Source organism: Diadema antillarum, unplaced genomic scaffold (assembly GCF_040938485.1).
Source record: "Diadema antillarum isolate AM-2024a unplaced genomic scaffold, OU_Dant_1.0 seq00000690_RagTag, whole genome shotgun sequence".
NCBI lineage: Eukaryota > Metazoa > Echinodermata > Echinoidea > Diadematoida > Diadematidae > Diadema > Diadema antillarum.
Genome location: NW_027271595.1, coordinates 431,022 through 445,141, shown reverse-complemented (window position 1 = coordinate 445,141; position 14,120 = coordinate 431,022). Strand labels below are relative to the sequence as shown.

Sequence of the window (14,120 nt, the reverse complement as noted above, 5' to 3'; positions counted from 1 at the left end):
TTCTGTTAGAATTATATCATCAAATTTATAAGCAATGGTATTGATAATTAGATCTAATTAAATTCTCACTCCTTTAGTCATTATCAATGCACTAACACTTCCCCTCCCTTCCCTCGCTTTTTTTTTTGTTTGGTCTGGACAATACTGGCACTCTTCCTGGAAATCTGAGACTTCCTTATCCCCCCTCAGCCCTCCCAACTAATTTTAGTTACCATACTCTAAACTGCCCTACAAACAGTGCAACCTTCCATTTGTCAGCTACTGTATACACTGTTATTTTTGCGAATGACCTGGTCGCAGACATTTCCCGAGATGTTGTTTTCGCGAACTGACGTTGATGCTTACGTTAATGCTGTATCAACAAAGTGCATGGAGGCATTTTCCCATGTTGTTAAATTTGCGATCCCACTGTGATTCGCAAAATTTAAACCCTAGCGTAAATAACAGCTTACCGGTATACAACTTCTTGTTTGCATTGATCATCGAAATGAAATGTTTTGCATTCATTGTAATTTGTAAGGTCAATTCACTGCCACTGCCCCCACTGGATTTCTGCATCATCAATGTGACAATTCAATGGCACAATGACAATGTAACATTACACAAATAATTTAATACTGAATATAAATCATGATAAATTTTGGAATGGTTAAAATTACTTTAAGTTAAGTGCTGCATACCTAATTTAGTAATGCACACGGCGGTCAACAATCAATTGGTCAAGGGAGCTAGAAAATAACGAGATAACATAAAAAATTACATGAGGAATCATGCCTGGGAGTGGGAATTAAAACTTACTAGATTCTAGAACTTAACGGTTGGGCTGTGTAGAAACGCCAAACGTAAACGGATAGTTACTGACTGAAGTGACACCACTAGTGATATCATCCTTCAGATCGGATCCCTGTGGGTGGCTGGCTCACAAGCTGTGCCTTCTTTCAACCTTTCCAAGGAGTTATCAAACACGGACCGGACCGTCGCCTCTGTCTCTGTAGCTGCAGCCCGAACCTAGGAGTACGATCACGTGACAGTGTACTCAGATTCGTGTCACATGATGCATCTAGTGTCACGTGACACATCGTTGGCAACACGAACCAAGATGCAACGACGTGCGTTCGCTGAGTGCTGAGCTTCTTGCTTCACTTCCTCTGGACAATGTCTTCTGCCACAACCAGGGACAGGATGATCCTTTCAAGATACCAGTACTTCGTCATTCCTTTCATACTGTTACTTACCAGGAGAGGTAACGATTTATTTATTCATTTACCCTCGGCAAAATGAGATAAAACTTAAAAGCCAAGGCAGTATAAAGGCAAAGACAAATATTATGGAAGACACTAACCGCAGCAGCGACCCCATACGGACAAATACGGGCTGTTACTGTGTTACAGCGTCCCGCGAGCGTGTTTTTTTTAGACGGCACAGATTGGGGAAACTAAAAATCTATCGGGGACCCTATCCCTAAACCTAACCCTAATCCTAATCCTAACCCTAACCATCAAACCCTAACCCTAACCCTAACCCTAACCATAACCATAACCAAAAACCCTAACCCAACGTTTTTCCCATAAAATAGGTTTAACACGCGCCATGCCCCAATCTGTGCCGTCTTTAAAAAAAAACGCGTCCCGCGACGGGGTTAGGAAGACACAAACTACCAGGGAACAGGAAATGACCGTGCTGCCTACTATTTACCATGTTTACTACTCTAGTCTCTACTACCTAGTACTAGCTATGATTGATGGTTATTTATGAATTTATATACATATGCCGACCTCCTTTTAGTCCATGTTGACTGATTCGTCCGGCCCGTAGACATCCAATTCAACAATTTAAATTTGAAAGTGACATATTGAAAATCTAGTTCTCATAATAGTAAACCATGACACAAACTAGATGGGGCTGAGATCTAGGCCTAGTTGTTTTGTGGTTGCTCACCACCAGGAAGAAGAGTATTTCCTTGGATTATTGGCACAAAGTTAAAAGAATGACGCGTGACAAAAAAAAAACAAAAAAAAAAGTATGTGAGGCTTTTTCTTTTTTTTTTTTTTTTTTTTTTTTTTTTTTTGCTTGTCAGCTGATTAAACCTGGAAGTGGCACCAGAATTTTTTTTTTTTGCGCCCCTTCCCCCTTTACCACGAATTCCTGGATCCGCCCCCTGCACATCTATCAACTACATGTACCAGTAAATTTTACCCTATTGTGGTCATGTCAGTGTGGCTGAGCTGTGGTGGTGTCCTGAACTTCTACAATTGGTGTAGACCCTAGTAAAATTGATGAAATTTGTTGTATATTAAAGCATCAGATGAGATATTGAAAGTGAGATTTGCTTTTTTTCCCCCTTGGTCTTTAAATAAAGTTGCAGTGCTCTAGAATGTCGAATTAGTTGCTCTGCTCAGATACGTTGTACTCCACCATATTTCATATGACAGAGACAGAGTGTTTTCTTTGACATGACATTGTGTAAGCTGCTGCAACCATGCTTCAATATACCAAGGGTGTTTTTTTTATTAAGGAAGTTAAAGTTTGTTAACCAATCTTGCAAAAATGGTTAAAACACGTTTCTCATTGCTTTTCCAGGAGAAGCGTCAAACTCAAAACCAAATGTGCTGTTCATAGTTGCTGATGATCTACGAGCATCGCTGAATTGCTATGGTGGTCCAATTATATCCCCAAACCTTGACCAACTGGCTTCCCAATCTGCAGTCTTCAACAATGCCTTTGTGCAGGTAATGTGTTGCATGTATAACTGGGGTGAAGATATTTATTCATTTCTATCAAAAATATTGTCTGCATTACAGCATCTCCATCATAGGCAGGTTAAAAAAAAATGGCTTGATGAACTAAATCAGAAGGTCAAGAAGTGCATGCCCAAACACACACTCAATCAAATAAAGATCTTTGGAAGCTTCTCTAAATTAAAGTTCTCTGTACACAAAAAAAGAAAAGCTGACTTTCAATCCACTTGCATTGGTGGGTATATACAATGTACAATAAGTCTATCATGATTTTTGTGGATCATAGTTTTTGAATACAGTCTGTTGATCTGCATTTTTTTCTTTTATTGTCATTTTTCTTTTTATGGTGGTGAGGGAGGGGAGGTAGGATTATAGGCCTACAGTACACAGGAAATACATATTGCAACTGATATGCACAGTGATGAGATATCGGTTGTCAAACTGATTATTTTTCATTTGGGTGGTTTTTTTTTTTTAAATTCAGCAAGCTGTCTGTGGCCCAAGCCGAATCTCATTTTTGACAGGACGCAGACCAGACACAACCAAACTCTATGACTTTGGCTTCTACTGGAGAACCTTCGCAGGAAACTACACCACTCTCCCTCAACACTTCAAGGAAAATGGTTACTTTACTGCATCAGTTGGCAAGGTTTTTCATCCAGGTATATTTACTATTAAACTAGGAAGGGTTTTGTTGTTGTTTTTGTTTTCGAAACTCAGATTCAGCATGTGGACATAGTCAGCAGTCACAAATGGATTGTGACTACCTACATGTAAATCAAAGTCTCAATGTTTTGAAAATTGTCTTCTGTGCTTCTCTAAGTAGAGACATCCCAAACCAAATGAAACACAAAAGTTTTCTGCCAATTTATTGAATCAGTCTTTTTCTCTTGAACCATTGAGGACGAGTCCCAAGTGTACTCAGACAGGTGTCTATGGGAAATCCCTGTTGTAGCAAAATCAGTCCGTCCTCAATGGGTTAAAATCTCTGTAGTGTGGAGAGATAAGGCTGGCCTGATTGAATCAGTCTTCTTTCGCTGCCATCTGGGGGGCGTTTCATGAAGGAACTTGTCGAATAAAATGTCCGACAAGTCATTTATATCCGACAAGTTCAGAGAAATCAGCCAATCAGACTAAAGAATTTCTCAAAACTTGTCGGATATAATTGACTTGTCTGATATTTTATCCGACAAGTTCCTTCATGAAATGCCCCCCTGAATATCTGTACATTAAAAAACCATGGCCATTGTCGGCCTGTTGGAATAGACTTGCCTGTTCATGAATATGTGCATGGAAGCATACTCTCATTGGTGTTCTTTGGCTACTTGTGTAATTACATAGAGATCAGTGATAAAGTTATTCACAATTTATTCCTGGGATGCTTGAATATATTTGAGTCAGATTAGCTTTCCCATTGCATGGTATCCCCATACCAAGTCTGTAAGATATAATGCATCTTATCAAATTTAGCTTACTTTCTACAAGGGCGTTTCCAGGAATTCTGTAAAAGGGGGGAGGGGGACACCTTTACAAAATTAAAGTGGAGGTGCATATGCCCCCCCATTTTTGTTTTGTTTTGTTTTGTTTTAACAAAAAATAAAAGGGGGCATCCGGTGCACTCCCCCATGATCCGTCACTGTTGTCTATGATGATACTAATAGCTCATGAATTACATATCGTATCAATAGACTTTCACATGTCATTTATTGCAGTGATTCTTTATAGATCTATCACTGTTAACAAATCATTCAGATGGTTTTTACTAGCACATACGCTTCAAACTAGCATTATTAATTTCTGTTGAAAATTCAATTTCACATAGATACATGCTATTGATCCATTAAGTGCAATATAACTTTATAAGATGCATTGTCCAATGCAGTGTCTGTGTGTGGAATGTCAAGATATCCTTTGATTTCACTGGAAATTCAGGTGTAGCTTCTAATGGAACAGATGACTACCCATACAGCTGGTCTATTCCTCCATATCATGCTTCTACAGAGAAGTATGTTTATGCCAAGGTAAGCAAATGTTTCCAATGAAGGCTATATAATAAAGAACTTATGAAACAAAGTAATGCAACCACACATAAAATGTATTTATTTTTGAATCCGCGATATATATGCACATATGTTTGTTTGTTTGTTTATTTGTTTGTTTGTTTGTTTTTTGTTTGTTTGTTTGTTTTGAATTAGACTAGATCATTGTTTCATAATCATTCAAGGAAGAAGATGCAAACAAATGGTTGTAGGTTATATCTGAGGATACACTTGTGCTCTGTTCTATCTTTCGTCCCTATTAATCTGTAAATCCTTATGCACACACATAGGCACGCACATGTACATAAATAATGCACAACAAACACTCTGTAATTATTGCGGTCAAATATCATTGCCCTTTAATTTGTCTGATAATAGGTGTGTCCCTCAGAAGATGGAAAACTTCACAACAATGTGGTGTGTCCAGTCAACGTGTCCAGGATGCCTGAACATTCCCTTCCAGATCTTCAGACCACTGAGAGAGCCTTGGAGATCCTGGCTAACTTGTCTGCTGCCAGGTGAGGTCCAACATTCTCTTTATCACTCTTAATTGTCCCCGCCGAACGAGTTCGAGCAGGGGACTATGAAACGGGCTCCGTACGTGTGTGTGTCCGTCCGTCTGTCCGTCCGTCTGTCCGTCCGTCCGTCCGTGCGTCCGTCCGTCCGTCTGTGCGTCCGTGTGTGATCAAATTGATCAAAATGCTACTCCTTCGCCATTTCTAACCCGATTTTGATTCTGTTTGCTTTATATGATAGCACTACATGGGAGCTTTGAAACTTCTATACAGAATTTCAGTTGTGACCTTTGACCTTGACCTTTGACCTATATTGTACATTTTGCTTCAAAATGCTACTCCTTCGCCATTTCTAACCCGATTTTGATTCCGTTTGCTTTATATGATGGCACTAGGTGAGGGCTTCAAAACTTCTACACAGAATTTTGACCTTTGACTTCTTTGACCTTTGACCTTGATCTTTTTACCTATATTGTACCTTTTGCTACTAAATGCTACTTCCGGCGGGGACATATATTACCCACCGCGTAATTTCTACTTTTCCTTGTTTTACAGCTAAAAATGTTCATCACCCTCTCACTAATACTTACGTATAACAGTGTTCACAAAAGCTGAATTGGCATGATATGAATAGCTGGTAGAACTATCTGCTATTGTGATAAATCAAGTGTTAAGTCATTAAAACTTACTTGAGATTGCAACAAAAAAAAATTAGATTGAATTTAACAAAGCACCAAAAAAGTTTTTCATACAAATTCAAAGAGTTTCATTGTTTGTTCATGTGTAACAAAAGACAGAGCAATAATTTGTCATGTAAATGTTATCATGCACAATGAACAAAGCATATAATGTATTAATGATCATGCATGTATCTACAGTTTTATTTGTGTATTCAGGTTTATTTGATGATAAGCATTTGAACTCTTACAGGAAAAATTCCTCACCAGATTCACCAACCAGGGATTCGCCTTTCTTCCTGGCAGTTGGCTTCAGGAAGCCACACCTGAACTGGAAGTACCCTGAAGAGTTCCGCGACCTATATCCCCTGGAGTCTGTGGAGATCGCCCCCAACAGGCAGATTCCAGCCAAAATGCCCAGCGTGGCTTGGGAAGACTTCTTTACAGCCAGACAGAGAGATGATATGAAAGCCATGAACCTCAGCTTTCCGTATGGTCTCATTCCAGATGACCATCATGTGAGTGGTCCTCCCTAGTGCCAGCCTCAGTTCTCTGCTGTCCATAAGCCATAGGCTGCAGTTCAACACTACTTCATGTGAGCAACTGTGGTGATATATCACACAAAACATGCTTCTCAACATGAACAAGAAAGAAAAAAAACAGTGATGTTGTCACGATTTGATAGTGTAGATAATTTAGTCTTTGTTTTTTGTTTTTTGTTTTCTTTGGGGGGAGGAATATTTTCTTATATCTTAGGAGAGTTATAGAGGCATGCGAGTAGAGGACAGTTTCTGTGATGTCAAATCTAAGTACAAATGCACATTTGCATTGCTTCATACAGTTTACAATTCTAACTGCTCAGGAATGCCATTGCTGACGGCACAAGAATATCATTTCTGTGTCCATCTTAACATCAATAAATTATTCTTTTCTGCCTCTGTGCAGGCTTTGATGAGACAGAGTTATTATGCTGCATCAACCTTCGTTGACTACGAGTTGGGCCGAGTTCTCCAAGGTCTGGAAGAGGCTGGATTTGCCAACAACACCATCATCTCATTTGTAGGAGACCATGGTGAGAGAGTATGATATCTTTTAGAGATTCTATGCATGACATTAACACTCAGACATTGTCATTCTTAATTCTCACGTAACACTGAAGCCATCAAGTTGAAGTTTTTCATATGCACAATATACTTGTGTGTATTACAAATTTATGTCTCATTGTTTGTGGGTGTATTTTTTGATAAATAGTGTTGTTGTGTGGACCTGTAATAGCACAGAAAAATTTGTTATGATGATCTTGATATTCTTATCTGTTTGAGAGGGATTGGGTGGGTCAAAGTTGAAGGTATAATTCTGCATTTCTGGGACTGTCTATCAAGGAATGTATAGACATTGGCTTTGACTGGATAAAGGAATAAACCATGACAAAATTGAAACTCTCCAAGAATTTTTGACTTGCTATCTCAAAAGTTTCAGAAGGCAAAGTATGTGACAGTTATAGCTTTGACAAAAGTTCACTGCCTATTGGTGAAAGGTGATTGCATCTTTAGATAATAACCAAAATCCAAGCTGTCGGTATGAGTGTACTTGTATTGATGAAATTATGTCAGTACCGAAATTTTTCAGCAGGTAAATAGCATTTCTTTTTCAAGCTAAGAGAAACAAAATGATCATCATTTTCATACTCACAAAAGCCATGGGCAAGAAATGTGCATTACAGATCTACACTTGGTGTCTACACATTACAGATCTACACAGATCTATATGCTCTACACTTGGTGTAGAGTGATCTGACACCCAATATAAATAACTCTCTACACGTTGGTTGGCTTTGGCTCATGATGCACAGAGATTTTCGACCAAGTTTGATGTAAATATTAATTAACATGAGCAATGTATTCCTATATTTCAGCATTTATATGATTACATGCTGTCAACAATCTCACAGGTTGGCAACTAGGTGAGCATGGGGAATGGTGCAAGTATTCCAACTTTGAAGTGGCAACAAGAGTGCCTCTGATGGTTCACGTTCCTGGGATGACAGACATAAACTATCAGCGTTCAAAGAGGAAATTCCCTCTTAGAGACCCCTTTGAGCGTGCTACCAAGGAGAGAAGGGAGAAATCAAAGCTGTCATCTAAAATTGCAACAAAGCAAAAGAGACAATTAAAGGGTGATATTGGAGTGGCGGTCGAAGAGCTGGTAGAACTGGTGGACATGTTTCCAAGTCTTTCTGAGCTAGCTGGGCTGAAGGTGCCACCTGTTTGCCCTCCACAGCCATTCAAGGTGGACTTCTGTGCAGAGGGGAACAGTTTTGCACCCCTGGTAAAGGCACACAGCAGACAAGAGATCAAGCAAGAGTTCTCCAGATGGAAGAATGCTACCTTCAGCCAGTATCCCCGGCCAGGGACGACCCCGAGTGTCTACACAGACCTGCCTAACCTAGAGATCATCACTGTCATGGGTTATTCCATGCTGACTGAAGACTACCACTACACAGAATGGGTCGGATTCAATGGCACCACGATCAAAGCTGATTGGTCGGACGTGAAAGCAAGGGAGCTTTACATAAGAGGCGTGGACCCACTGGAGGACAACAATGTGGCAGATGACAGCGAGTATAAGGACTTGGTGAAGAAGTTGAGTCAAGAGTTACAAAATGGATGGCGCTACTCCCAACCGGTCCTGGCCAACAAAATTTGATATTGGTATTCTGTGAGATGTTAGCCAGCAGGAAGTGATGTTACCATGGAGATATAATCCTACCTCCCTGATATTACAGTACTACATGTTTATATTAAAAAAACTCATGTTTAGACAGTTCACTTTAGTTTGTAACATCAACAATACTCTATAGTAGGTGATATATTTTACTCCATATATCAGTTCTGTCAAGTTCAGTTGTTTCATATCCTGCAATGAATAAACATTATGGTTGCTTTGCATCATGTAGCATGTGACACTTCAGTTAGCTAGAGTTTCTAGTTCCATTTCATGTGAAACTTTGAATTCAACACCACTTGACAATTCAGCGGTCATACAGGAAAAAAACATGAATGAATTTGATTTCATATTTGTATATTATGGTTATGCATTGAACAATCAGTACTTTAGTAAATGAATGAAGATATTTTCAAGAATATTGGTAGATCAGTCTTTCAAGTAATGCTAGTAGTACAATGTACATGTATATCTTTTTTAATCATTTTTTTTATACGTATTCTCTGTCATTGAATTAAAGGTGTACAAAAACTTCACAGCAGTCTTCAGTTTTTTACTTTCCTATCGATATGGAGTTATGTTCTACATTTTACATGATGTAATGGTACAATATTACGTGGACCGAAGCAAGCTGGGAAATAATAGGTTTTGAGTCATATCAGAAGTACAAAACAAAAGGAGCAATGCTTGAAGTTGAGAGTACGCTAGCATATTGCACTCATTTGCAAGTATGCACAGAATGGGGTAGAGTTTTGAAGGCTCATGCTATTGCAGGGCTGCCAACTCTCACTCATTGAGAGTGAGACTCACTCATTTTGGTCCTTTCTCACTCTAAAACTTTATTTCACTTGCATGCATTTCTATTGATCTCACTCATTTGACTCCTAAATTATATTATACATTGCCTATGGGAGTCTCACTCTCAACTAGTTTCCAATGTTGGCAGCGCTGCTATTGGAAGGTTTTAGCTCGCAAGTCGAGGGAAAAATCAACAACAAAGAAATCAGGGGAGGGAAAGTCTCAAAGATTTGTTGAATTACAATAATGCTAGTACTGCTACTGATGATAATACAGTATGTAGCATAGTACCATTATAATGATGACAGTAACTGGGAATTTTTGCATTTACATTGGATGAAATATCTACTGCTGTCAGTTTTTTGCAGTAAAGTATTGCCTCATAATCTCTACTAATGGAAGATGAATTGGGAGTAGAGTGATTTACTTAATTGAATAGGGATGGAATATGGATAGCAATTTTCAGCCTAGTGTAATTCTGCACAGTATATTATACACTATATATAGTATATATATATATATATATATATATATATATTTACAATGTATATATATATATATATATCACACATACATGTATACCATCTCTGTATGTATATGTATGTATATATATATATATATATATATATATATATAGAGAGAGAGAGAGAGAGAGAGAGAGAAATATAGATATAGATATATGATTATGTACACTGTATATGTATATGTTTGCATGTATTTCATGTCATTATATTCTATATACTACATACACGTACTTGTTATCTGCCCCCTGGCAGCCAAGATAGTAATACACTTGTACTAGTATGATTACCCTATTCAGAATCTATCATTTATGGAAATTACTCGAGCAGAAGACTCAAATGTCAGTTTGTTTGTTTTTGTTTGTTCGTTCTTGTTTTGTTTTTATATGGGCAACCCTCATGATGGCAGGGGGATTTGCAGAAATATTGAAATAGCACATAAACAAGTAATACACATATAGATAGAAACACGTACACGTACGTCAGGGGCGGATCCAGGAATTCCGTAAAGAGGGGGCGCGTTTACAAAATTAAAGGGGTGGCGCACGCACCCCTCCCCCATTTTTATGCCTCCGCCACGAAGTGTCGCCGGAGGCAATATGTTTTCGGGTTGTCCGTCCGTCCGTCCGTCCTTCCGTCCGTCCGTCCGTCCTTCCGTCCGTCCGTCCGTCCTTCCGTCCGTCCGTCCTTCCGTCCGTCCTTCCGTCCGTAATGTTATTTTGTGGACAGCGTATCTAAAAAACTGTTAGAGGTATCCTAATGAAACTTGGCATGTAAATGTATGAGTGGGCGAAGTTGTGCCTATCAACTTTTGGGCGCACATGATCAAGGTCAAAGGTCAAAAGGTCAAGGTCAAATGCTCAAAATTTCACTATTTTCCCTGTATTTATGCAATGCCTGGAGGTATTTTCTTGAAACTTGGTGTATACATGAACTACCAAATAAAGATTCCCCAGAGAGAGCTTTGGGTCATGAGGTCAAAGGTCAAGGGTCAAAGGTCAAGTGAAAATGTTAAAATTTCACGTTTTTCTCCATATCTCACAAATATTTCAAGGTATCTTCATGGAACTTAGTATTTATGCATGTACTGACTGGCAGTGATCATGTAGGAAATTAAGGGGTGAAAGGTAAAAGGTCAGGGGGTGAAAGGTCAAGGTCAACTCATAAAAATGTCATTTTTTCTCTCTTATCTATAAATGCAATGCCTGCAGGATTTTTTCTTGAAACTTAGTGTATGCATATTACCCAATACAGATTCTCTTGGAAGTTTCTCGCCTAAAGGTCAAATGTCAAAATGTCAAATGTCAAGTGAAAGTGCTAAATCTCACTTCTTCTTTAAACTTATAAGAGGGTCAAAAGTTGGGTACAAAAATCCTCAAATCCTCAAATACCTGCACTCTTAGACAGTATAGCCATTCATCCAAATAAACCTTGTTCAAGGATAGTGAACACTCAATGCATTTGTGACAAACCTGTCATTGTAATTTTTTTGCCAGTTATGTGAAGCTGTTATCACACATTGTCAAGACATTGTGCTATAGACCTATTCGGAGAACCATGCATTATGGCGGAGGCATACCAGTCGCCATAGCGACATTTCTAGTTTTCTTTTTATTTCTTTTGTTTCAACAAAAAATAAAGGGGGCCGTGCGCCGGTTGCGGTCCTCCCTGGATCCGCGCCTGTACATGATTCCACTGCACATGCTCAGCTGAGACATTGCATGACCCATCTTAATACTTGTGTATCATGAACAGGCGTGTCAATTTTTTTATATTCTCCTAGATTATTCTGCATACTGGGGAGTTTATCTAATGTTAGTCCACAACTCGAGTTATTCCTGGTTTTGAGATGGGTCCTAAATAATATTGCAATTTCTTTTGAATCCCATGTCAACAAGCCTCTTCCTCTTCGCTCATGGCCCCAACAATCATCAGTGGCGGATCCAGAGGGGGGCGCAACCGGCTCACGCCCCCCCCCCCACCTTATTTTTCGTTAAAAACAAAAGAAATAAAAAGAAAAAAATGAAATGAAACCCGGAAGTGGCACCAGAAATATTAGTCACGCCCCCCACCCCCCTTTAGAGAATTCCTGGATCCGCCCCTGATCATGTACATTATTTAGCATTGATCGTCGGTAGAATGTAGTTTGTAAGGCTTAGGAATACGAAACTAAAACACAAACAATATGACATTTGCTGTGCTATATAATTTTAATCTAACATTGGACAACAGTAGGCACCTACTGCTCTCACAGACAGGAGCCATAGCCCTCTCCCTTGATATACGACGCGTGCACACACACACACACACACACACACGCACACACACACACTCATACGCACACGCACACACACACACCACATACATGCTTTTTCTAACTTTCATAAGAAATGGAAAGCAAAACTGACAAAATTAACAGCTCACAAAGCAAAGGACAACAATCGGGGTTCTGCCCTCAAAATTTTCCGCTGGATCGAAGGGGGGGGGGAATGATCGCCCTTTGACCCCATTGACAATAGTTTGTAGGCACAAACCCTGGATGTCTCTCCTAACAAGAGCACCTACAGAGGATCGAGGAAATATGAAAGAGATGCTTTGGTACAGATTTATTTACGACCAACAAGGGTTTGTGCCTTCAAACTACATTGACCCCGTCAGGAGCTCACCCCTGCGATGAGGGGTGCACACATCGCATCTAAGACGGTTTCGTAAAGCACCTCACATGTGGCGTGGCGTATGGTCGCTATATTGGTCCATATATTGTGCGAGGCGCCACGCTGTTCACGTGATGATTGTGATTCATTCTTCCTCTGCTATATTGTAAATTTACGTCTCATGGTTGCTATCTGTCTTACTGCTACTATTACGTATACAGGTCCTGAAATTATGTTCTAATTCATGAATACATGTTTGTTTGTTTGTTTGTTTGTTTGTTTGTTTGTTTGTTTGTTTTCACACAAATGCAATTCATTCGAAGACATGCACTAATTAAAATTAAGATTGTATGCTCTATGGGCATCCTTGTACCCCGGTGTAGTTGCCACCTTAGTCTCTGTATAGGCGAACTGCAGTACAAGTATATTATTAGGACCCAGCTGAATCAATAACAACGTTCTGTATAACCTTGCTGGCTTGAGAACGGAGTCCCATTTTTACTATATTACAAGTCCAACTCTGGTAAATCGGAATACATTGAAAGGTGGCAGGGCTCGGACAGTTTTATTCTTGATATGTTTTTCCTCCAGAACTGTGTGTGTGTGTGTGTGTGTGTGTGTATACACCGACTTATTATTGTACACCGACCGGTTTCTCATCGCGTTGTAAGAACCTGGCGATTTTCCAAAACCTGATTCAACTAAATCGAATGTGAGTAGATAGATAGATAGATAGATAGATAGATAGATAGATAGATAGATAGATAGATAGATAGATAGATAGATAGATAGATAGATAGATAGATAAATAAATAAATAAATAAATAAATAACTAAATAGATAAATAAATAAATAAATAAATAGATAGACAGAGAGATAGGTAGATAGATAGATAGATAGATAGATAGATATATTATACACGGATATAATGGTCTTTACTCAATGCATGCATGGCAAGCAGAAGTTGAATAACACATGAGTGCACTTATTGCATGAGTGCACATGAGTTTTCATAACAATTAAAAGTTCATACATCGAACACTTATGAATATTTTTGTTCGAACTATAACGAGCTCACCAACTCGCATTTTCGAACGCACATACACACACACCACATGCACACACTATAGCTTATAAAAAAAGAATCCGCAATGTATACACACTCGACTTCTCACAAGCTTACATACACGCGTGCTCGCGCACCTTGCCCTCTCATAATTATATCATGATATGTAAAAAAAAAAAAGAAGATACCAATCACCGATGTAACATCTTAATGACTTGCATTATAGAACATATATAAATCACATGAAAATGGAATCATTGCACTTAAGAAAAAATGAGACCACAATATACTTGAACTATTATGGCATGGAGATATAGTACATTGTATGCATGTGTACTGTAATAAACATTAGTAAGATAGCTCTGCATGATAGTGCTATATTAACATA

The 14,120-nt window shown here is 38.9% G+C and overlaps 1 protein-coding gene across 1 annotated transcript; it reads left to right on the top strand.

The window, feature by feature from the left end:
* Window positions 1-4,670: 4,670 nt before the first annotated feature.
* On the top strand, window positions 4,671-9,000 carry LOC139737367 (iduronate 2-sulfatase-like). Its single transcript, XM_071648044.1, has 5 exons — window positions 4,671-4,759; window positions 5,156-5,295; window positions 6,223-6,487; window positions 6,915-7,041; window positions 7,921-9,000. Exons 2-5 carry the CDS (start codon window positions 5,219-5,221, stop codon window positions 8,673-8,675), a joined length of 1,224 nt encoding a protein of 407 aa, XP_071504145.1. The 5' UTR covers window positions 4,671-4,759; window positions 5,156-5,218; the 3' UTR covers window positions 8,676-9,000.
* Window positions 9,001-14,120: the final 5,120 nt, after the last annotated feature.

What these genes read in the sequence shown, in the direction of transcription:
- LOC139737367 (XM_071648044.1), top strand. Translation starts at nt 5,219, where the DNA reads ATGCCTGAACATTCCCTTCCAGATCTTCAGACCACTGAGAGAGCCTTG. An exon ending in TCATTCCAGATGACCATCAT is followed by an intron (nt 6,488 to 6,914) that starts GTGAGTGGTCCT and finishes GCCTCTGTGCAG; the next exon opens with GCTTTGATGAGACAGAGTTA. An exon ending in CTCATTTGTAGGAGACCATG is followed by an intron (nt 7,042 to 7,920) that starts GTGAGAGAGTAT and finishes ACAATCTCACAG; the next exon opens with GTTGGCAACTAGGTGAGCAT.